The following is a 24,712-nucleotide window of genomic DNA, read 5'->3' as shown; positions in this document are numbered from 1 at the left end:
TTTTTTTGCGGTACGCGGCCCTCTCACTGTTGTGGCCTCTCCTGTTGTGAGGCACAGGCTCCGGACGCGCAGGCTCAGCAGCCATGGCTCACGGGCCCAGCTGCTCTGCGGCATGTGGGATCCTCCCGGACTGGGGCTCGAACCCACATCCCCTGCATCGGCAGGCAGACTCTCAACCACTGCGCCACCAGGGAAGCCCAATTGCTTATATTAATGGCAAAAGAAGAGTGAATTCACCTTCATTTCTAGATAAAAGAAAACCAAATGAATGTGCCTGCATGCAAAATGCTACACATAGTACCATGCATCCATTTATCATCACCGGAGGGTGTCTGAACTGCAGAAATCTTTCTGAGTAGGGTTCTTGCCCAGGAAATGCATGGGTTTTTAATACAAACACAAACAAACTTTACATATTCTATCTTTTAAGCTTAATAATATAGCGTGGACATTTTCTCATGTGAATAAATATGTCTATCGCACTCTCTCTCGTGGTTGCGTATCACAATTCAATAGTAGTCCCTCTATTGATGGATATTTAGTTTTTCCCCCTACATTTCACTATCCCACAAAAATATGCTATGGTGACTGGTCCTGTGGATGTGTATTTCTCTAATACTAATGTTTCTTTAGGATAGGTTTCTTAATGTAATTACTGGGTTAATAGAATACACCTAGGTTACGTTTTTTTGTTTTTTTTTTTTTTCCTTGCGTTATGCGGGCCTCTCACTGTTGTGGCCTCTCCCATTTGCGGAGCACAGGCTCCAGACGCGCAGGCTCAGTGGCCATGGCTCACGGGCCCAGCCGCTCCGCGGCATGTGGGATCTTCCCGAAACGGGGCACGAACCCGCGTCTCCTGCATCGGCAGGCGGACTCTCAAGCACTGCGCCACCAGGGAAGCCCCTAGGTTACGTTTTGATAGAGAATGTTCACTAGACCTCTAACTGTTCATTTTCACACAGTCTCATGCACATGGTGAGTGTCACCTGCAACCCCCTCCCATCCAGCCTGGGACACCAGCAAAGGGAACGACTCAGCCTGGACCCTGACTTTGTAAACGTGTGGCTGTGCAGTGCTCCAGCGGGCTTTGTCAGTGACACATCAATCTTGCCAGACCTTTCTTTTGAATTCTTTGTTCTCCAGTGATTAATGAGGTGCAAAGTAAAATGATAAAGAATGATTTTTGGTTTATTATTTCACAACAATGAAAAAAAAGGAAACCCTGCTGATGGCGCTGGGAGTCCCGGGCTTCTGTGCGTATTGCACGCACACTGGCACTGTGTTTTGGGAAATTAGATGGGCTCCACACACGGAAAGTCATAAACATTTTACAGCCGCTAACTCTACCTCTCTGCATGTGGCAATCCATCCCAAGTAAATAATGTAAAATACTAAAATGCCATTTACAAACACATTTACCACAGTATTATTTACAATAAAAAATTGGAAAGAATTTCTTTTTTTAACTTTTTAATATTAACTGTTTTAAATTTTCAAATATACATACAAAAGTAGAGAGAATGATGAACCCATATACCCATCACCCAACTTTAACAGTTATCAACATTTTGCCATTCATCTTCATCTGTCCCTCACCTCAATTCTTTCTCCCTCCTGGAATTATTGAGTTTTTTTTGTTAGTTTCTGCTTTATAACAAAGTGAATCAGCTATACGTATACATATATCCCCATATCTCCCCCCTCTTGCGTCTCCCTCCCACCCTCCAGCTAGTGCAGCTGCTTCCCACTAGCTATCTACCTTACGTTTGGTAGTGTAGATATGTACACGCCACTCTCTCACTTCGTCCCAGCTTACCCTTCCCCCGTCTCTACGTCTGCATCTTTATTCCTGTCCCGTCCCTAGGTTCTTCAGAACTTTTTTTTTTTTTTTGGTTCCATATATATGTGTTAGCATATGGTATTTGTTTTTCTCTTTCTGACTTACTTCACTCTGTATGACAGACTCTAGGTCCATCCACCTCGCTACAAATAACTCAATTTCATTTCTTTTTATGGCTGAGTAATATTCCATTGTATATATGTTGCCACATCTTCTTTATTCATCCATCTGTTGATGGACACTTAGGTTGCTTCCATGTCCTGGCTATTGTAAATAGTGCTGCAATGAACATTGTGGTACATGACTCTTTTTGAATTATGGTTTTCTAAGGCTATATGCCCAGTAGTGGGATTGCTGGGTCATATGGTAGCTCTATTTTTAGTTTTTGAAGGAACCTCCATACTGTTCTCCATAGTGGCTGTATCAATTTACATTCCCACCAACAGTGCAAGAGGGTTCCCTTTTCTCCACACCCTCTCCAGCATTTATTGTTTGTAGATTTTTTGATGATGGCCATTCTGACCAGTGTGAGGTGATACCGCATTGTAGTTTTGATTTGCATTTCTCTAATGATTAGTGACGTTGAGCATCCTTTCATGTGCTTGTTGGCAATCTGTATGTCTTCTTTGGAGAAATGTCTATTTAGGTCTTCTACCCATTTTGGGATTGGGTTGTTTGTTTTTTTGATATTGAGCTGCATGAGCTGCTTGTAAATTTTGGGAGATTAATCCTTTGTCAGTTGCTTCGTTTGCAAATATTTTCTCCCATTCTGAGGGTTGTCTTTTCATCATGTTTATGTTTTCCTTTGCTATACAAAAGTTTTTAAGTTTCATTTGGTCCCATTTGTTTATTTGTTTTTATTTCCATTTCTCTAGGAGGTGGGTCAAAAAGGATCTTGCTGTGATTTATGTCATAGAGTGTTCTGCCTATGCTTTCCTCTAAGAGTTTTACAGTGCCTGGCCTTCCATTTAGGTCTTTAATCCATTTTGAGTTTATTTTTGTGTATGGTGTTAGAGAGTGTTCTAATTTCATTCTTTTACATGTAGCTGTCCAGTTTTCCCAGCACCACTTAATGAAGAGGCTGTTTTTTCTCCACTGTATATTCTTGCCTCCTTTATTAAAACTAAGGTGACCATATGTGCGTGGGTTTATCTCTGGGCTTTCTATCCTGTTCCATTGATCTATATTTCTGTTTTTGTGCCAGTTCCATACTGTCTTGGAAACAATTTCAAGAGCAAAAATAGAAATTGCCATTTCCTTCTTGTGAGATACTTAGGTTAAATAAATTTTGGTAACTCTGCTGGATGGAATATTTAGTAGTCTTTTTAAATGATGGGCATGAAGACCAAGTGGTTTCAAGGAAAAATGCTTACACTATATATGCTAATAGTATGCTTATAATGATACGTAGTGCACTGTAATAATATAAATTGATTTTAGGAACTTTGGAATAGATTTTCCTATAGTACAATATTCTAACATGAATCAATAACTAAAGATGATTTATCTGATAATGTAACTAAATTACGGCCATAATGCAAGTAGCTAGAATTCTGGATCTCAGTAGCAAGGGAACCGCCAGGAGGGTGGATCAGTTTCCTCTTTCTTTGCCCAGGCAGGGCTGGCCTCGGCAAGACCATGAAAGAAGGAGGGCATCTCTGACTGCTTTCTTCTACCCGCTCCGCTCCTTCCACCTCTGACAAAATCTCAAGTCTCTGGCCTCACAGAGGGCACCTTAGCCACCTCCTCAAATCTCGTCCGCCGTTTTCCTCACCCCTAAATTACACCTGGCTCCATAAAGACGAAATCCACAGTAATGTGCCAGAGTAACAGCCTCCCCGTCCTCCCAGACCCACTCCTGCTAAATCAAATGATGCTCTAATAGTAGCGCATCAGGCCACAGGAAAGACTGAGCAAGTTCACAGGAAATCATTTTGGGTGGAGAGAGGCTACTCTCAGAGTACATTCCTTAAACTATTCCTACTCTTCCACAATTTCTTCCTTTTGAACTCACAGATGCTCTAAAAGTTTAATTAAAAAAACAGCAAATATCCCTCCAGTGTAACGGTGGAGAGCAACTTTAATAATGTGGGTGTGTGTGTGCATGGGCGCTCTGGTGGGGTGAGGCCAGTGACAGGAAGGGGAGAAACTGGGTGGGGGCAGATGATTATTTACAGGTTTGTTTTTGTAAAAGAGGATGCCTACTGCTACGGTCTGCATGTCTGTGCTCCCCCCCAAGTTCACACGTTGGAATCCTGATGCCCAGAGTGATGGTGTTAGAAAGTGGGACCTTTAGGAGGTAATTAGGTTATGAGGGTGGAGCCCTCATGAATGAGATTAATGCCCTTATAAAAGAGACCCCACTGAACTTCCTAGCCCTTTCTGCCATGTGAGAATACAACGAGAAGTCTCTGACCAAGAAGAAAACACTCAGCCGACAATACTGGCAGCCTGATATTGGACTTTCAGTCTCCAGAACTGTAGAAATAAGTTTCTATTGTTTATAAGCAACCCAGTCCATGGTATTCTGCTATAGCAGCCCGAACAGACAAAGACAGCTACTCTGGATTCTATCTAGTATGCTAGCCAGCTGTGTCCTGGCTTGTGAGCTCTTTACTCACCTTTGTCCAGAGGATGTTTTATTTGTGTCATTATCTCCACATTATCCTTTGGCCAGAGGAGAGTATTGCTGTGTAGCCATAAATGAAGGTGTGTGGGCTGCAGCAATGCCAAAAGCTCACAACTGTAGACTGAATTCCCTCTGTAACTTCTGTGCAAGGATGTGAGGGGATAGTGTAGCTGACCAAGTGTGTCTGCCCTCCTAGCTCCTTATAAAAGTGGACGCAGGGCTTTCCAGGTGGCGCAGTGGTTGAGCCTGCCGATGCAGGGGACACGGGTTCGTGCCCCGGTCCGGGAAGATCCCACATGCTGCAGAGCAGCTGGGCCCGTGAGCCATGGCCGCTGAACCTGCGCGTCCGGAGCCTGTGTCCATAGGTCTGAAGTGGGTCTGTTGTGGACAACATATATATGGGTCTTGTTTTTGTATCCATTCAGTGAGCCTCTGTCTTTTGGTTGGAGCATTTAATCCATTCACGTTTAAGGTAATTATAGATATGTATGTTGCTACTACCATTTTAAAAAAAAAAAAAAAAAAAAAAAAAAAGTGGACGCAGAGCTTTACTTTGGTAATTTCCATCTTTTTTTGGATTTTGGAATTTCAGTCATCAGAAGCGCATTACTTACAGCGCTGTCTTCAGACTAGAACAGAGATATTGCAATCCTTCAGCAGCCATCAATCAGTAATTCAAAGCATGAATTTCATCAATAGGAAAACTCACAGAGCATGGCTTGTATTTACCCTGCAAATCACCTTCTTTGTTAGAAAGCAGTCTAGACTGGTCTCTCATGTCAGAAGAATCTGGTCAGACTCTCCATGTCCCTTGTTTCATTCCTCACCTTATATATTTGGAGAGAAAAGTCTGATCCATTATTAACACAAAATCATGGATATGGTATGTGGGTGGTACCCTAAAAAATACAAAAATACAAAGAAATGTCTTGTTTTCTGAGGCTTACAATTAGAAATCCACAGGTCCGGTTCAACTCTGCCTCTGTTTTTCTGTGCTGTGTGTGTCTGTGTGTGTATATCCGAGACAGAGAGAGAGAGAGAGAGAGAGAGAGAGAGAGGGAGAGAGAGAGAGAGAGTGTGTGTGTGTGTGTGTGTGTGTGTGTGTGTGTGTGTATGTTTCCTCAATCAGCCCCACAGAGAGAGCCTCAGGAAGGCAGACAAAGAAAGAAGGGAAAATTATTCAGAACTTTTGGGACTTAGGCCTACACATAGCTATCCGGCTGGTGTGATAAAAAGAGGACGAATTGGGCGGGATGTGTTACCTACTATCCATGGCCCTCGCTAACTTGCCATTATACACAGGACAACTACCAGAGAAGGACGCCCTGCAGACGTGCTGAAGTACTCAAGGGCAATGTGGACATTGGTGAGTGGACCTGACTCCCCTGACAGGGGAGTCAGAACGTTAGTAATCTACAAGCAAAACCCTCAGGACAGTTTTTTAGACTGGTTCCTTTTAGATTCATGAAAGAAAAGAAGTGCACAGAGTTTCAGCTGAAACCGTGAAGTTAACGCGCAGGAAAGATAAAGGGTGTTATTTCTGTGAACTTCACATTGTTTAGAGTTCTGATTGTTTCAAGGCTTTAGGTTATTTCAAGCTTTAGATTAGATGCTTTTATTTGTCCTCCTTGGAGTTGGGAATTTTGAAGGTATGTGTACCTTCCTGAGTTCTTAAAGGCACAGGGATTTGAAGCCAGAGCCTGACATCCGCTGTTTCTTCACGAAGACGCTTTCTGTCTGTGATAGAGATGGTGGTGCAGGATAAGAGAACACCTTCTAGCTATCAGAAATGTCCAGATATGGAGTGAGCCACCTCCTGTAGCGCCGCGTCCTCTGTCAAGCACAGCTTGCACCCCCATCCAGTGGGTGTATTATAAAGAGGACCCTTAGCTGGTGTACATGGTGGAGAAAACACCAGGCCTGGAGCTGGGGTAGCGCCGAAGCCACAGGACTTTGGATAGTAAACTTAATCTCTAGAAGCCTCAGTCTCTTCATTTTCAAATAGGAGTGCTAATACCTATAGCTCAAAATTGCTGTGGTGATTAAATAAATTAAGATACGTGAACATACTTAGTTCAGTGCCTGGCATAAAAGGATGAGTTCAGTAAAATGTCAGTTGAATACGAATATATGTAATATCCTTTTCAACCCTGAGATACTTTGATTTTGTGACAAAAAGAGCTTCATAAACTTTTAACAATATAAGAGAAATTAAAGAAGTGTTGAAATAAGTCACCCAATAACATTTAAATGTTAGGGTAAAAGCTGAAAGTCTGAAATCATGATAAATTCATTACGGTAATAGAAATAAAACTTTTTGCACTAGTCCTTGATATTTTTAAAGACGTTATGAAGTGCTGTAATCACTTGTGGCTTCTGATTCAGTAGGAGACTACAAATTCACACAAGGTAAATTTTTGCTTATTTAATAGGAGAGGGGGGACCTATAAACTTCTTTGAAATTTATAACTTGGTCTACTGTTTTAATTTGATTTACATGACTTAATTTATATTTTTAACCAAATTTATAAGATTCCATTATAGGAGACACTTATTAAGGAATTCTAAAATGCCAACAGACTAAAGTAGACCCGTTTAAAATGGATTTAAATTAGATTATTCTAATAGTAAAGTTTAGAAAGCATTTCAGTGGCAACCTTATTGATCTCTGATTCTAAGAAGAAACTAGCAATGGTCTTGTGCAAATATTTGAATTACATTTGGCTTAAGCATAAGAAATACCTGGACTCATTAACCTGAACTGAAGTTCTCATCCTTAATAAGGGGGCAGAGAGACTGTTAATCACTTGGGACAAGGGGAAAATTTTAAATGAGGGCTTCTAGAATCTAGCAGTCACTTTTTATTTTTTGAAACCGTATATTCAAGGAACCAATATTATTTTCTAAAGACCTCAATAATAACCCCAAGAGGCTGCTTCTGAATCCATTCTTACTTAAGCTCAAGTGTATCTGCTGCTTTAATGGTTCTCCAGGTCAAACGATTCATGACAATTCCATGATACAGACAGAGATTTAATCATGGTCACGGCATGCAAGTGTTGGACTGACTATGAATGCAGCCCTGCAGGCCATGGAATAGGAAAACTCTAATGTCTAAAGTCTTGCTGAATGTTTAATCTTTGAGCTCTAGATAATACATGTCACTGCTGTCCAGACATGGGCAAGTACTAATGTAAATAGGTGGGATGTCCAGCTTTCTTCTGCAGGTAGGGCAACACTACCCATGTGGACGGAGAAGTTCTGTGCAGCGTTTCCTGGTGGCTTTTGAAAGGCAATATATTATACTTTTCAGTCCTCTCTCTAAAGAGACCCTCGCAGGACCTTTGACTTAGGGATTAATAACCTTCAAAATCATTTGCATTTTCATAACATTAACACTTTTCAAAGTACTTTCACCTACATCAGTTCATTTCATCCTCACGGACCTGTGAATAATACATTTTATATAATTAAGCCAATTTATAAAGAAACTGAATGCCAAGAGAGTCTCTTGCTCAATTTTGTTTTCAATAATGTTGAAATTGGAATTCAAGGTATTTTTTGCTCCACTGTTCTAAATGATATTAGCTTTCTCTCTTCAACCGAGAAAACTCAAAAAAGGACAGATTCCTTTTTTTAAAAACCAAAATTAGTTTAGAATGATATTGGCTGCATTGCTGGTCATAGGGGTACGGTTGAAAAGAACAGAAGATTTGAAAGAATATTTTGGTGGCTGCAAGGGTGGCAGAGAGAATGCTTCAAGTAGGGGCTTGAAGTGGGGACCTTTCTTTAAGCTATACTTGACCCAACTCCTTGGTGAGTAACACAGGAAGTAAAATTGGCCCCCGGAGTGGTGAATGGTAAATTTGTAGAAGTCTAAAGGAAGCAAATTTGCATTGGTTAAGTCTGAACTTTAGAATAGAATATTAAAATTGAATTTGGTCATGTTAAAGTTAATGAAGAGTTCTTAGAAGACCTCTTTTAACAAAAAAAGCAGGGATAAACTGTTATTTACATGTCAATTAACTGATCTGTCTTTGAAGTGGTATCTTTAAGGGGGTATCTTTAAAGTAGAAATACAAAGAGAGGGTACCATTAAGCACATATAAAACTCTCGGGAAGTAGGGACGAGGGAAAAATCTGGGAGGATGATAATAAAATTTTGGAAAATTGAATAAAATCCCCTACTCTTTTTTTAAAAAATAAATTAATTAATTTATTTTTGGCTGCGTTGGGTCTTCATTGCTGTGCACAGGCTTTCTCTTGTTGCGGTGCACGGGCTTCTCACTGCGGTGGCTTCTCTTGTTGCAGAGCATAGGCTCTAGGTGCACAGGCTTCAGTAGTTGTGGCACGAGGGCTCAGTAGTTGTGGCTTGCAGGCTCTAGAGTGCAGGCTCAGTAGTTGTGGCGCACGGGCATAGTTGCTCCGCGTCATGTGGGATCTTCCCAGACCAGGGCTCGAACCCGTGTCCTCTGCATTTGCAGGTGGGTTCCCAACCACTGCACCACCAGGGAAGTCCCACCCCTATCCTTTTTTAATACGAGAGCAGTTTTAGGTTTACAGCAAAATTGAGAGAAAGATACAGAGATTTCCATATACTGTCTGTCCCCACACATGCATAGCCTTCTCCACTGTCAACATCCCACACTAGATTGGTATAGTTGCTACAGTCACACTGTTGATTTGTCAAAGATGCTGACACATCATAATCATCCAAAGTCTACAGTTTACATTACAGTTCACTCTTGGTGTTGTACATTCAATGGGTAAAGGCATAATGATATGAACCCATCATAATAGTATCTATCATACAGAGTAGTTTCACTGTCCTAAAAATCCCCTGTGCTCTGCCTACTTATTCCTCCTCCTCTCTTCCACCCAACCCCTGGAAACCACTGATGGTTTCAATGTTTCTACAGTTTTGCCTTTTCCAAAATATCATATATTTGGAATCATCCAGTTTCATATTGGCTTCTTTCACTTAGTAATATTCACTGATGTCTCCTCCATGTCTTTTCATGGCTTGATAGCTCATTTATTTTGAATTCTGAATGGATGTACAACAGTTCATTATTCATTCACCTACTGAAGGACATCTTGGTTGCTCCCAAGTTTTGACAGTTATGAATAATGCTTCAATACACATCTGTGTGCAGGTTTTCATGTGGACATAAGTTTTCAACTCCTTTGGGTAAATACCAAGGAGCATGATTGCTGGAACATACGGTAAGAATATGTTTAGTTTTGTAAGAAACTGCCCAAATCTCTTCCAGAGTGACTGTACCATTTTGTATTCCCACCAGCAATGAATGAGGCGTTTCTGTTGCTCTACATCCTTGTTAGTTAGCATTTGGTGTTGTCAGTACTCCAGATTTTGGCCATTCTAATAGGTGTGTAGTGGTGTCTCACTATTGTTTTAATTTGGATTTCCCTGATGATAGATGATGTGGAGCATATTTCACATGCTTATTTGCCATCTGTATAACTTTGATAAGGTGCCTGTTAAGGCCTTTGGCCCACTTAAAAATTTCCCTATTTTTCTCAGATTAGAAGCAAAGCTTCACAAAATATCACTGATTGGTGGGGAATAAGTTGAAAAAGAGCTAAATTGGTCTAATCTTAAACTGTTTTGTTTGCTGTTAGTTTTCCAAAGCAATCTATTTTTGTAATATTAAAAGCAAATAAGTATTTCTTGTAAATATCAATTACATTATTTCAAAAATAAATGCTTTTTAAAAAAACTGGGATGTTTTAAAATGCTGTCTTTTGGTTTTAATGACATATCTTTAAGTGGTTTTTATTTTTGTTATACTTGAGGTTCACAGGGCTTCTTGAATCTTTAAGCTTGAGATTCATTCCTGACAAATGTCTTTTAAAGAAAAAAAGGGAGCGGTCAATGGGGGAGAGGTCCCCCAGTGAAACGCCTCCCCCCAGAATTCAGTGCAACCCAGCACTATCTGCCCTACTACCCTTGGATGGGACTTTAAGAGCAGCTCTGGCATCGGCACCTTCCCAGTGGGCTGGTTCCGTATCCAGGTATCACTCAGCACTTTCTGTCTCGCTTTCCTTTGTACTGCAGTTGGGTCTACAGCCTCCACTTCATTCCAAGCCTCGTCTCATTTAGCTTGGTCTCTTCACTGTCAATCCACTGCTTCCCACATAGTAGGCTTTCAGTAAGTGTTCTGTATTTCACTATACTTGTGTCCAGTGCATATAAGGAAATTAAATTTTTATTAGTGATCAAGCCACTTGATCTTGCTTCATTCATTCAGTACATAGATATGTTAAATTTTACTGCCAATGATTCGACTTCATTGAGAGTCTTCGCCTTATGGAACCTGAGTAGCTCAGAAGCCACCTTATGTTTAGTGAACTCATTACTTGGAAGATCAGCTAGAGGAGATTGGTCAGGCTGAGTTAAACACTGCTCTATATCATGTGCCCAGACCTCATGAGAACATGGAGAAAACACATTTAAAATGCCAAGCTGGGGCTTCCCTGGTGGCGCAGTGTCGTTGAGAATCTGCCTGCCGATGCAGGGGACACGGGTTCGAGCCCTGGTCTGGGAGGATCCCACATGCCACGGAGCAACTGGGCCCCGTGAGCCACAATTACTGAGCCTGCGTGTCTGGAGCCCGTGCTCTGCAACAAGAGAGGCCGCGATAGTGAGAGGCCCGCGCACCATGATGAAGAGTGGCCCCCGCTTGCCACAACTAGAGAAAGCCCTCGCACAGAAACGAAGACTCAACACAGCCATAAATAAATAAATAAGTAAATAAATAAATTAAAAATGCCTAGCTGGGATTTCCCTGGTGGCGCAGCGGTTAAGGATCCACCTGCCAACGCAGGCGACACAGGTTCGAGCCGTAGTGCAGGAAGATCCCACATGCCGCAGAGCAACTAAGCCCATGCACCACAACTACTGAGCCTGCGCTCTAGAGCTCACGTGCCACAACTACTGAGCCCATGTGCCACAACTGCTGAAGCCCGCGCGCCTAGAGCCCGTGCTCCACAACAAGAGAAGCCACCGCAATGAGAAGCCTGCGCACCGCAATGAAGAGTAGCCCCCGCTCGCTGCAACTAAAGCCTGTGTGCAGCAACGAAGACCCAACGCAGCCAAAAATAAAAAAAATAAAAATAAAAATTCTTAAAAAATAACAAAATAAAACGCCAAGCTTAGGGATGGCTCAGAGAGAGCAGTTGGCCCTAATCATTTCCCCTGCCTTAGGGTTTGGTCTTCTTCACTAGAGAAAAAGAGCAAAACACACATTTATCTAAATCAACCACTATTACAGTCAATTGCAACTGACGGAGGTAAAAATATGTGAATGAGTTCAGAGCCAGGGCGATCATAAGATGGGCAGATCAAAACCCCCCAGGCTTGATCATTTAAGAAAGTGAATTTCCTCTAGCCAAGAGATGCCTAGAATGAGCCCACTTGCTAAGGCCAGAGCTGCCCGCTGGCAATGATGATCATATGAGAAGATTGTGGAGAGGAGAAGCTGTGCATCAGAGGCAGGTCTTCATCTCCCGTGGGCGTGATGAAATACTCTAGGGCAATGTGAATCTTGGTGAATGGACATGCTTGCAAGGGGAGCCTAAAACGTGAGTAATTTAAAAGCAAAACCCTCATATAAAGTAGATAACTAATAAGGACCTACTGTATAGCACAGGGCACTCTACTCAATACTCTGTAATGACCTATATGGGGAAAGAATCTAAAAAAGAGTAGGTATATGTATATGCATAACTGATTCACTTTGCTGTACACCTGAAACTAACACAACGTTGTAAATCAACTCTACTCCAATGAAAATTTTTTAAAAAGCAAAACCCTCCAGAAAATTTATTAGATTGATTATTTTCAGGTTCATGAAAGAAAAGAAATGGATGGAGCTTCAGCTGAAATCATGACTAATTGGTAGGAAATGATAGTGTATTATTTTTATAAACTTCATATTATTTAGAGTTCTCATTATTGCTGAAGAACGAAGAATGAAAACATTCAACAAAACACGCAGGAAAATAAAAATGGTTGTATCCAAAAAGGTCCAAAACACGGTAGGTATTAGAAATTGGCACAAACTTGAAAAAATTTCTTTATCCTAAACCCCAAGCAAAGTCCAAAACTGTGTCCTTTATTTTGCTTAGTGTTTTAGAAAGGGCTTGCTTCTACCACTGATTTTTAAATCCCTTTTTTCAGGAAGCTAATTAACCAGGTTTTTCTTTATACCTGGGACCCCAAAGAAAACCCCAGGCCAGGGGGAATGTTATTTACCACCATGAAATTCTGTAATAAAGTCACCTAAACTTGTTGGCCATCTCTGCAGCTTTGGCCTTTTGGAATCAAGCCAAAAGTAATTTCTTTTATCCATGAGAATTTATGGACCTCTGTCCACAAGTATTTTCTGGACTTTTCTTTTTTCTTTTGCTTTTTTAAAGGTTTTAATGAGATTATCTTATGTTTCTGTGATACTTTTAAGTTGTATCCTAAGGTCCGAAGATTTAAGAAAAGTATTAATTGAGGAGTATTTTCCCTTCTTGAATAGCACTGTAAGAGGAAGAGGAAAAAGAATTCAATTCTTTTTCCTGCAGGCATTCATCCAAATCTATAAAAGCGCCTGTTCCAGTTGGAAATGAAAAAGAAGCCAGTGAAAACCATCTCTTCCTGCTGGTGTGAAACTATCCTCCAAGCTGGGATCAAGACGGGGTAGGCCGTCCTGAGGAAAAATGGCCATTGTTGCCATTAACTAGTTTCATGTAAGGATGAGATCCTAAGATGCAGAACTCCAAGAGTTCTCTTCTCTCTCTCCCCGACTTGTTTTATAATATTTTAAATTAATTAATTTTCCCTAAAAGGCTTCAAACCCACTCTACAAGGGTAGCCCATGGGTTTCCTCTGCTCTCCGGGCAGTGCCTGGAGCCATGGAGAAGCAGAGTTTGTAAATATCCGAAGTGCACTGGGCAAACCCACCTCTCCCAACTCGCCATGAAACATCCCTCTAGGAGGCAAGAGCGGAGATGCCCTCTCCGTTACGGGCTGAACTTGGACTTGAGTCTAGGTCTCCTTTCAGCAAAACAGAATCCTAAAGTCTTTCAGTGATTTCCTGTCTCCTGATGGGCTTTGTATTAGGAAGGGATGCAGCAGTTGCTAAGGTGACCCAAGTTGTCTCTTAACAGGGATGGATCCCTTGCATCAGGAGTTGCACTTGTGGGCAGGACCCCTGGGATGCAGAGACTGCTGTCTCCCTCTCCATCTTCAGCATATCTTCATATTCCTCAGTCCATCAGGGTTTAGGTTCTGGAGATGACATTTTCAGCTTCAGAATAATATGACTGTGACCACAATAAGCAGAGTGGACATTTTATGATGATGTCATTGCTCCTCAAGTAGCAGAGAAGCAATCTAGAACTCAGAGGTAACTGAAATGATGCCAGTTAGGCATCTGGCATTTAAAGCTTTTATGGAAGGATTAAAGGATGACACGATTTAAAGTAAAAACAAAAATACAAACAAACAAAAAAAGAAAGAGTGCTGAGACTGAAAAGTGACACCTGCTGCCTGACTGATGGGTGCCAGGTTCTCCATTTGGAAATGCGCTCATACGATTCCGTGTGATCCTCCCAGTGAAATTAAGAAGTAGGATTACGTGTTTCTGAAGACCAGGCCAAGCGGAGTTAAACCATTTGCTCAAGGTTACACAACCTGCAAGTGAGGAAGCTGGATTCAAACCCATGTCCAATTACATCACCAATTTTCGATGTAGGGACTTGAGTTAGCAAGAAAGAGTTTCTTCTGTGTAAATAATTTAGGTCATAAAATGTTAGTCAATGTCATGACCCCTGCAGGGAGAGGAGGACACTTAGCTGGGCCACAGTGAGGGTGGTGTGCACTTGTGTGGCTGTAAGTGATGGTAACACTGCATCTATTCACCATCCTCCATCACTCGTAGTCACTGCAGTCCTGTGACCTTGGTCCTTCTAATTTTGGACTTTATCTGAGTGACAAACAAATAGTGTTTGAGAAGAAAAGACAACTCCCTAAACTCAGGAAATGGTTTCTGAGTATTTATGGATATGGGCTTTTCAGCTGCAGTCTTGGTTTGGCAGACAAACATGAAAATTTTTATAAAAAACAAAGAGCAGAGAAGTGAATTAGGAGATATTTTTGTGCCTCTTGATGATAAGTTCTTGCTAAACTTGGCTCAGTGAAGGAATCCTAATGAAGAACTGTTCCTGGCAGCCTACGTGACAGCTCATTCACATCTCCTGCTTCCGAGTGTACTAGATTGTCCTAGTCTTGTAGATATAAACCATTGACATGTTTTGAACATTTCAGCATAGTCAGACTAAACTCTACTTTCAAGGCTCCCAGGCATATTAGGTGCTCACTGAGTGTTTGTTAAAGAGATAAATCAATAAATGATTACAGCTTACACCTAAATGTGGGGAGAGAGGGAGAGAGACAGAGAGAGAGACAGAGAGGGAGAGACAGAGGCTCTGTTCAGATCTTGTATTCTATTTTTTCTTATGATAAATTCTGCATCCAAGAATGTGCTGTTTTTTTTTTTTTTTTTTTTTACTGAATCACAATAACGAAAAAGCTTTAAGACTGAGGGTTCTGTTTTTAGTTTTATGTGAACCTACATGAAGGACCAGGCCTTGGTGAGAGGCAGTAACACACAATGAATGGTGGTGAAGAACAGGAGCTTCGAGTCACTGCCTGCGTATAAACCCCAGTCCTGCTACTTACTGGTATGTGAACCTCAGGCAAGCGACGAATACCCACTTGTGTCTAAATTTCCTTCTCTGTCAGATGGGGAAAATAATAACAGCACCTACACAGGGTTGTCATGAGTATCAGGTAATGTCAACGTAATTAAAGACCTTGGCACACTGCCTGGAACATAGCACGTTCTCAACAAATGACAGCTGTTACCATTGTTAAATGCAGGAATTAAGAAGCAACACAGATTTTTATATGCACTTGTATTGATTTCCTAGGGGGGCCATAATAAAGAACCACAACCTGGGTGGCCTAAAACAACAGAAATTCATTCTCTCACAGTTACGGTGGCTATAAGTAAAAGAAATCAAGGTGTTATCTGGGCCACAGCCCTTGTGAAGGCTCCAGGGGAGGATCTTCCCTTGCCTCTTGCAGCTTCTGATGACCCCGGTGTCCCCTGGTTTGCGGCAGTGTCTCTCCAGTCTCTGGCTCCATCTCCACAGGGTCTCCTCTGTGCATCTGTGTGTCTTTCTGTGTCCTCTCCTCCCCTTGTAAGGACACTCCCATTGGATTTGGGGCCCGCCCTGATCCAGTACCACCTCACCTTAATTACATCTAGAAAGAGCCTATTTCCAAACAAGCTTACGTTCTGAGGCTCTGGGTGGACATGCACTTGGGGGAGAGGGACACGTATCAGCCTGTGATTTGCATTGTTCAGCTACAAACATTTAACACAGAAATTGCTGTTGCTGCTATAGGCCTGTTATTTTCCCTCTTGCTTGAAAAGAGGAGGTAAAGTTTGCTTCTAATCATGTTGCTAATTTCTGGTTAGAAATAAAAATGAGGTTGATAGTCATAAATATGTTTTGAGGTTTGACCATCCGAGAAGGAATAAGTCTATTAGACAAGACAACCTTTGGCATGTCCAGGCAACTATCCATTTGGTCTCCAGTGGGGGTCCCCGCTAATCCTAGGGATGACAGACCCACAGCTGAGCCTTCCATGTAGGCTGGGGTTTGCTCTGCTCCCAGAGGAGTCCACAGCCTCAGCCAATGGGCTGTGAAGGAACCGTGCCACGGGATGGAGCTGTGTCCACTGAGTTTAAGTGGCTGCTGGTGGGTGGACATTCTGAGAAGAGGGGATACTGCATGGCTATCTGTGGCTAACATACCTCATCTCTCTGTAGAGATGAGGTGACTGGCTATGTGGTCCAACTTACAGAGTTTCCAGGAGGCCCTCACGCTCTCTCCAAAACCTGAATTTTTCCCCACTTAGCATTCCTATTTAATAGCTCTTCCCTGGCAGAGCTAACACCTTAAGTGATAATCACATATTTAGAGGTGCATTTGAAAAAGGGCTCTGGGAGTTTTTTTTTTTTTAACATCTTTATTGTGGTATAATTGCTTTACGATGGTGTGTTAGTTTCTGCTTTATAACAAAGTGAATCAGTTATACATATACATATGTTCCCATATCTCTTCCCTCTTGCGTCTCCCTCCCTCCCACCCTCCCTATCCCACCCCTCCAGGCAGTCACAAAGCACGGAGCTGATCTCCCTGTGCTATGTGGCTGCTTCCCACTAGCTATCTACCTTACGTTTGGTAGTGTATATATGTCCATGCCTCTCTCTCGCTTTGTCACAGCTCACACTTCCCGCTCCCCATATCCTCAAGTCCATTCTCTAGTAGGTCTGTGTCTTTCTTCCTGTCTTACCCCTAGGTTCTTCATATTTTTTTCCCTTAAATTCCATATATATGTGTTAGCATACGGTATTTGTCTTTCTCTTTCTGACTTACTTCACTCTGTATAAAAGACTCTAGGTCCATCCACCTCACTACAAATAACTCAATTTCATTTCTTTTTATGGCTGAGTAATATTCAATTGTATATATGTGCCACATCTTCTTTATCCATTCATCCGATGATGGACACTTAGGTTGCTTCCATCTCCTGGCTATTGTAAATAGAGCTGCAATGAACATTGTGGTACATGACTCTTTTTGAATTATGGTTTTCTCAGGGTATATGCCCAGTAGTGGGATTGCTGGGTCATATGGTAGTTCTATTTGTAGTTTTTTAAGGAACCTTCCGGGAGTTTTTTGGTAAGAGATCAGTGAAGGGCAGAAAGGAGTGCCTCCTGTCTCTGCTTGGCTGGTGGTGACAGTGACTATCAATGCATCACTACAAAGCAAAAGAACATCATCAGGAAGTACCCACTGGAACCCTCCTTTGTCCTCCTGAGCTTCATGAAGTGGCGGCACGGGGCAATTCGATTTACAAATGCAACCATATATCCTTCTCTCTGAATCAAAAGAAAGCGAAAGTGGTCTATGTCGGTCCCATGCCAGTCCTAGCGTGAGCTCCTCACCTGGCTGAGCGTGACACAAGTGTTTTTATTTTCATGCAATTTGGCCCCAACAAGGCAAACCTTCCTCCAGGGCCCATCTGAAGGGTGATCGCTTTGAAGGCTTGTGAAAAACTGGGCTTTGTTAAATGTACTAAGAGAGAGATTTTTCAAAGGTAATTTAATTATATGCAATCTTCACCTGAGATGCTACTCCATTCCAGATAGTGTGATTACGTGATATAATGATTTCTGGTTAATAACTAGATATTTTCTGACCAGAGACAGTCAGGTGAGTCTTGAATGCATGGGGTAAGAACTCTGTCGCTTAGTACTTAGTTTTTCCCTAAAAGAGGCAAAAATGAGGAAAAAAAGAGGTGATTCATCATTGTGTAAAGATTAGAAAACACAGCAAAAAGATAAGAAAATAAATGCTGGTGTTTTCACCCACCACCTAGAATAATGACAGATAATATTTTGAGGTGTTTCCTTTTTTTTTTTTTAATAAATTTATTTAGTTTTGGCTGCGTTGGGTCTTCACTGCTGTGCGCAGGCTAACGCTAGTTGCAGCGAGTGGGGGCTACCCTTTGTTGTGGTGTGCGGGCTTCTCATTGAGGTGGCTTCTCTTGTTGCACAGCACAGGCTCTAGGTGCACGGGCTTCAGTAGTTGTGGCACATGGGCTCAGTAGTTGTGGTGCATAGGCTTAGCTGCTCCCTAGCATGTGGGATGTTCCTGGACCAGGGCTGGAACCCATGTCTCCTGCATTGGCAGGCAGATTCTTAACCACTGTGCCACCAGGGAAGCCCCTGATGTGTTTTCTTACAGTTTGCTTTCCTCGTGTGTGTGTGTCTGATTTTGTATAGACATATAATCAGGCTGTGTGTGGTATGTTGGGACCTGTTTCATTGAGTGAGCAAAATATTGTGAACAGTTTTCCATATTCACAAGCACAGAACTATTCTAGCCAAAGAAGGCCCGCAAAGGACTTTCAGGAGCTCACACTTTGGCAGGTGGCTGTGGCCGCGCTTTCTAGAGGCTGAGTTCTTTGGCTGTAGCCTCCCTGGATGTGTGGTCATAGGAGCTGCTGTTCTGGGAGGTGAGACCCTGACCGGAGGGAGCACCGGGCTGCAGGCCTCCGAGGGAAGACCCCGTCCGGGAACGAGCTTGCCTTAGTGCAGATGAAGCTTTCCTGGATTCCTCTCACCCAGCACCACCTTCAGCCTCCCCAAGTCAAGAGGATACTTGTCTTGACTTAGAAGGATGCCCACAAATACTTTCCAAACATGACATGCAGTTTTTAATTTTAATTTTTTTGGGTAAAGCCACTAATTGAATCAAATGTAAACTCATCCTGCTAAACAGATATTCAGAGAATATTTAGGGATCTTCTGTGTAAACCCTTTGAAATAATGTCAGTGGAAACTCACGAGCTTCCTTTGACTTTATCTTGAACATTGGCAAAGCTGAAGGGTACATACCCTTGCCTTTCAATTCATCAATATTGCGTATTAACCCCCAGAGGTTGTGTATGAGCCACGGTGCTTAACCTAACTCTCCAAAAATAAGGGGCTCATGATTTTCTTTAAATTGGCACTTATGCAGTGGAATCTCTCAGGCATTAGTGCTTACTTGATTGCATTCAGACACCACTCTGGCAAGGGAATGACTGCACTAAATTAGCATCAAGCACAATGAATGGTAATTGCAAGACTGTCATTTCTACAAGTGCAAAATTAATGTGTTCTGCAAACCCACTGCACTGTGTGCCACGGGAAAATCATGGAGCCATGCTGTTCCAAGCAGAAGAACGCACTGTAATAGCGGTGGTAACGTGCTGTGGATTATTCAGCAAAGGTGTTCCTTTCCACCTTTGCTGTTGTCTCACGCTCATTCTTCAAGCCCTGCCTGACCTAATTTCTATGCTCATGTTATAGCACCGCCAGACAGTAGCCTGGATGTACAGAGAATGTTATGGAACAATTCCTCCTTCTGTGTGGCATCTTGTGTGAATAATGCCAGCCTAAACAACCCTCCAAGTATTCATGAGAGTATGAATAGGCTACTTATGTAAAGCTTCTTATAAAGAGATGCACCAACTGTTTACAGAGAACTTTACCCAAATGCTATACATTCATTAGAAAGAGAAGAGTGATTTACACGCATTTCAACTGTAGCTTAAGAAGACTGCCAGCCCTGCCTCTCCCCATCTCTCCCGTTTACAAGTGGGACAGGAAGCCACAGGCCAGTCGAATGAATTTCTTCCGGTCATGCAAGATCACAGGGTATACCCCGAATGACAACAAGCATAAGCACCAGGCTCTTGGAGTCAGCTGATTGGCTCTGCAGAATTTATTAGGGATTAATCACTCAAGACTGAAATAATGCAGTAATAACAGACCTATTAGATGTGGTATCTCAGTATTCCTGCGGTTTAGTGGAGGCTGAGAACCTCCCACAGAGGGGTCCTATGGAAGACGGATACTAAAGATAGTGACAGTAACTGGCCAGAGGGCTTTCTTGTGAGTCCAGCTTGAATCCAATCTCTTAGCAGCTGGGGGAGGGGGTGGGCATTAAAACCACTGGGCGGCACAGATAGATTCACTGCAGTGATCTACGGGTCCAAGATAATGTGCTGACCCTCTGACTCCCCTGAGTGGGAGGGTCAGGCCCAAGTCCTCTTTCAGTGGCCGCTTACTTTGTCACTCACCATTAAGGCATGATACGGTTATTTGACTTGTAATGTTCCAGCCAGTGAAAAGTTTGCTGGAATTTGGGGGAAACTCTGCACCACACTCAAAGATTCTCTCATCTTAATGAACAACAAAGATTAGGGAGTGGTTTAGGAGACTTCCTGCCTCAGGTGGGAGAAGAATTCCAAATGCCTTTTACCCTCAGAATGAAGTATGCCTGGGTACAGCGGAAAAACCATTCAACAGATGATCTGGACTTCAGAGATGTCTAAAAATGGCTTTGGAAACTGGCTTGACTTACCTTTGTTGCAAAATGTTCCATCATAGGCTGTGTTGGAGCAATCGCAGGAATACCCATGGTATTTCTCTATGCATTTGCCTCCATTCTCACAGTTCGCCCCGTAGCTGGTGCAGTGGCCCGAGCACCCGGATTTGAACCCGGATGTGACCTTTGCTCTTTCTTCCAGGTCCAGTGTCACCCCATTCATCCTCAGGGAGCGGATGCAGCCCAGAAAGCCCTGCTGGCCCCCGGCACCACCTGGAAAGACAGAAGGCACGGAGCTCAGATAGAATAACCTCTGCTGTGGCTTCTGTTTCATTCATCATTCCTCGGACCACTGTGGTGGGAGATGAGACTGCCAAGTGCAGGGGGCATGCTCACTGTCAAGTTGGTCCTGCCTAATAGAAGAGCTTGTAGCTTTTTCCCCTTAGGCTATAATGCCTGATTAAAAGAGACTGTCTTCTGCAAAGCAATACATTTGCTATAGTACTAAAATGTTTGGAGACACACACAGATTATATAAGCTGTTTTGGAAGTTTAATCTGGTTTCCTATAGAAAAGAAGTTTACAGAACTCTCTAAGTTCTTTGGTTTTTAATCTCATGGCATTCAGTTCCATAGCATTATCTATTGGAAGAGATATAAAAAGGCAGAGGGACATGAATATATTAGCATAGTTAACAAGTCAATTAGCCAGACAAAGTAGATCCATTTGGAATGTAATTGTAAGTCCTGGTTCTTGTCTCAAGAAATGCTTTGCTTTGAAATTCATGTTAAGGGTTCCCAGGGCTTCTTGTTTGGGGTGGTTGGAAATTGGAATTGAGAATTTTACACGGAAGTCAGCTACACCACATTTATTACCAGGTCAATTCAGATTCTACTGCTTTTGTCTAAATGCCATTGCAAGACACATAACACACAAAACAAATTCACTGTACTTTTCTCAGTAAGTTATGGAGTTAGAGGTTCATGAGCATGAAAATATTAAAATATTCCTAATAAATTTCATAGAACATTGGAGAATTATATCACAGGTGGATTGTATCTATAATAATCTTAGCTATGATTTTTTTAAGCAGCTGGTACGAAAGGAGGAACTCAAGTTTATAAATATGCCTGTATTTTAGACTAACATCTTTTCTAGAAATTAAATTAAATGATAGTAGTTAAAATTATTAAAAGAAATCTGATGGGGATTTAGAAAAAAGATATGGTTAATAAAGTGAAAGTTACTGTTTATTGAGGGCTATGTAGTAGGTACTCTACTAAGCATCTCACATATGATATTCACCTGATTCTCACAACAACCTGGCGAGGTAGGCATTGTTACCTTAACCCCATTGTACAGATAAGGAAACTGAGGCTTAGAGAAATTAAGTCGTGTACTCAAGGACTCATAGCTCCGAAGTGCCAAAGCAGTGTCAGATCTGTCTTATTCTCGAGCCTGTGGTCTTAAACTCTGTTCTGTGTGTATCGTCTAATGCAGAAGAACTTCAGGGTCTGGGGCACCACAGACGTACATGCTTCTGACATAAAGATCTGCATGTCTTTAAAAATGGCATGGTCAATAGGACTGGCAGACTCTGGGCAAGTTTGCACACTGGAGATTGATTCTGATCACTTACTCCAGTATCTTGAGAAAAAGTGTGCCATCTAGACGGCTCATCAGACAGGGCTGGTGGATCAAAGGCTTTAGCTGCAGAGATGGATTAGCCTTTGCTTATGCCTGTGAATCCTCAGCCGTGAAATAGCAAATGACTTGCACTATTATCTTTATAAACCCAAGCCTTGCAGTTCTCTCATTGGGCAGTGCATAGATTTGAGTGATGATTCTCCAGGGATTGTTATTTTTTAATAAAATATTTAAATAGAAGAGGATTAATTGAAGGGATCCCAATGCCCCTTTTGATTAAAGGTATGGGAGAGTAGACAGCAAAAGAAATGATTAGAAACAACCACTCTGAAGGATTTCCCATTTTGCAATCTGCTCACCAGCACCGCTGCACCTCTGGGCTAAGGGGAATTTGGCCCTTTGCTATGATCTGGAAGAATTTCAATCCAGTAGTCACTCTTTGTGTGACGAAATTTCAATTTGGCGTCTATCGTTTTAGCAGCTATGGCTTTTATTCTTGCAATAAGGCTTTCCAAAGGGCCTTTTCGTTCAATAAATGCCTAGCCGTTTAAATTTTCATCACTAGTCAATTAAGACAATTATATCCTATCAAAATATGCTGACATTTTTAAATCGTTGTTTTTAGATGTGTGCCTCTCCTCTCCCCTGGTTGCAAATGTAATAGTTTTTCATTGTGGAAACCATAAACACACTGATAAGCAAAATGAAAAAGAGAATCTGTAATGTTACTCAGATAGAAGGACTTTCACTTTTAGCAAATAGCCTTTTCTACTTTTATCTATGAACATACATATGTATAAAAAATAAAGAAAAAGTGGGGTATATGCATTGTTTTGAAATTTGCTTTTTTCACTTAATATATCATAAAACATTTTCCCCAGCAATAAATATTCAACTAGAACATCTTGCTTAACATCTGCATAGCAGCCCACCCTGTGATGCACTGTAACTTACTTTGCCATTCCACTACCACTGGACTTTTTAAAGTTTTAAAATTTTTTAGTTTAATTTTACTTTTTTACTAAGTAAATAAAAAAATTTTTTTTAATTTAACATCTTTATTGCAGTATAATTGCTTTACAATGTTGCGTTAGTTTCTGCTGTATAACAAAGTGAATCAGCTATATGTATACATATATCCCCATAGCCCTTCCCTCTTGCGTCTCCCTCCCACCCTCCCTATCCCATACCACTGGACTTTAAAGCTTATTCCAATTCCCATTTTATATGATACTATAATAAATATCCTTGTAAAAACCTTGACATACTTGTCCAGTTTTTCCTTAGAATTAATTCTTAGAAGTGTAATTGCTAGGTACAAGGGCATAAACATTTTAAAGTCATTTGCAATATAATTTCCTCTCAGAAGACTTTATCAATTTGTATTTCACCAATAGGGTATAAGATTCCTGCCTTCTCCACACCAATTCTCATACTAGGCAGGATACTTTTGAATTTATAGGCTAGAGGGGGGGAAAAAAAAAAAAGAGTTCATTCTTTTAATTTGCATTGCTTCGAATACTGTGGGTTGAATAATTTTTATGTTTTCCTCACTCTTAGTTTTTGTTTCTCCATGACCTTTGCTTTTTTGGGAGAAATAGAATATAGATTTCTTACTGATTGGTAGCAATATTTGGGTCTTATTTATTTATTTTTTATTCATTTTATTTACTTATTTTTGTCTGCATTGGGTCTTCGTTGCTACGGGTGGGTTTCTCATTGTGGTAGCACACAGGCTCAGCTGTTCCACGGCATGTGGGATCTTCCCGGACCAGGGCTCGAACCCATGATCCCTGTGTCGGCAGGCGGATTTTCAACCACTGTGCCACCAGGGAAGTCCCGGGTCTTTAATTTTTTGTTATAAATTCAGCAACTAGATCCTTCCAGTTTGTGTTTGTTAACTTGTATATAATGTTTATGTAGTCACATGCATCTATCTTATTTTTATGATTTCTGCCTTTGATATTAGGCTTATAAATACCTTCTCTAATCCAAAAGAATATAATTATTCAACTGTAGTTTCCTTTAGAACTTTTATGGTTTTACCTCGTTTAACATTTCATTCTTTAATCTATCTGGAATGTGTTTTAATTTGGAAATAATTGACATTTAAGGGTGTCAGCAATGGTCGAGAGTCTGAGGAGATTTTTTTAAAAAGACTCTTTAAGTGAATGTTAATATGACCAAAAAACCGGACATTTAGAAAGCATCAATTGGCAGAGAAAGTACATCTAGATTAGGTCATATTTTACTTACATCATTTAGGTAAACATTTCGATATATGTATATATGCTTCATTATGTACATACACAGGCTTCATTCAGTAAGGGGATTTAGGGGCAGGTTTTTCTGTCTCTCTGCCTCTCTGATTCTTTCTGGTCTTGTTCTTTCTTATTTTTTTTTTTTCCGGTACGCGGGCCTCTCACTGTTGTGGCCTCTCCCGCTGCGGAGCACAGGCTCCGGACGCACAGGCTCAGTGGCCATGGCTCAAGGGCCCGGCCGCTCCGAGGCATGTGGGATCTTCCCAGACCCGGGCACGAACCCGCGTCCCCTGCATCGGCAGGGGGGGG

General features: G+C 41.6%; 1 protein-coding gene across 1 annotated transcript in view; it reads right to left on the bottom strand.

Annotated features, from left to right (window-relative positions):
- The window catches only part of LOC103075697 (contactin-associated protein-like 2), a gene marked incomplete at its 3' end in the record, with an annotated part of 1,289,195 nt that overhangs the window by 68,692 nt on the left and 1,195,791 nt on the right, over positions 1–24,712 (bottom strand). Inside the window, exon 16 of the mRNA XM_007450234.1 lies at positions 20,532–20,768. Within this exon, the coding sequence (XP_007450296.1) occupies positions 20,532–20,768 (237 nt within the window). The remainder of the gene's footprint in view (positions 1–20,531; positions 20,769–24,712) is intronic.

The sequence above is a fragment of the Lipotes vexillifer genome, unplaced genomic scaffold (assembly GCF_000442215.2).
Source record: "Lipotes vexillifer unplaced genomic scaffold, Lipotes_vexillifer_v1.1 scaffold940, whole genome shotgun sequence".
Classification (NCBI taxonomy): domain Eukaryota; kingdom Metazoa; phylum Chordata; class Mammalia; order Artiodactyla; family Lipotidae; genus Lipotes; species Lipotes vexillifer.
This window is presented reverse-complemented; position numbering and strand designations above follow the sequence as displayed.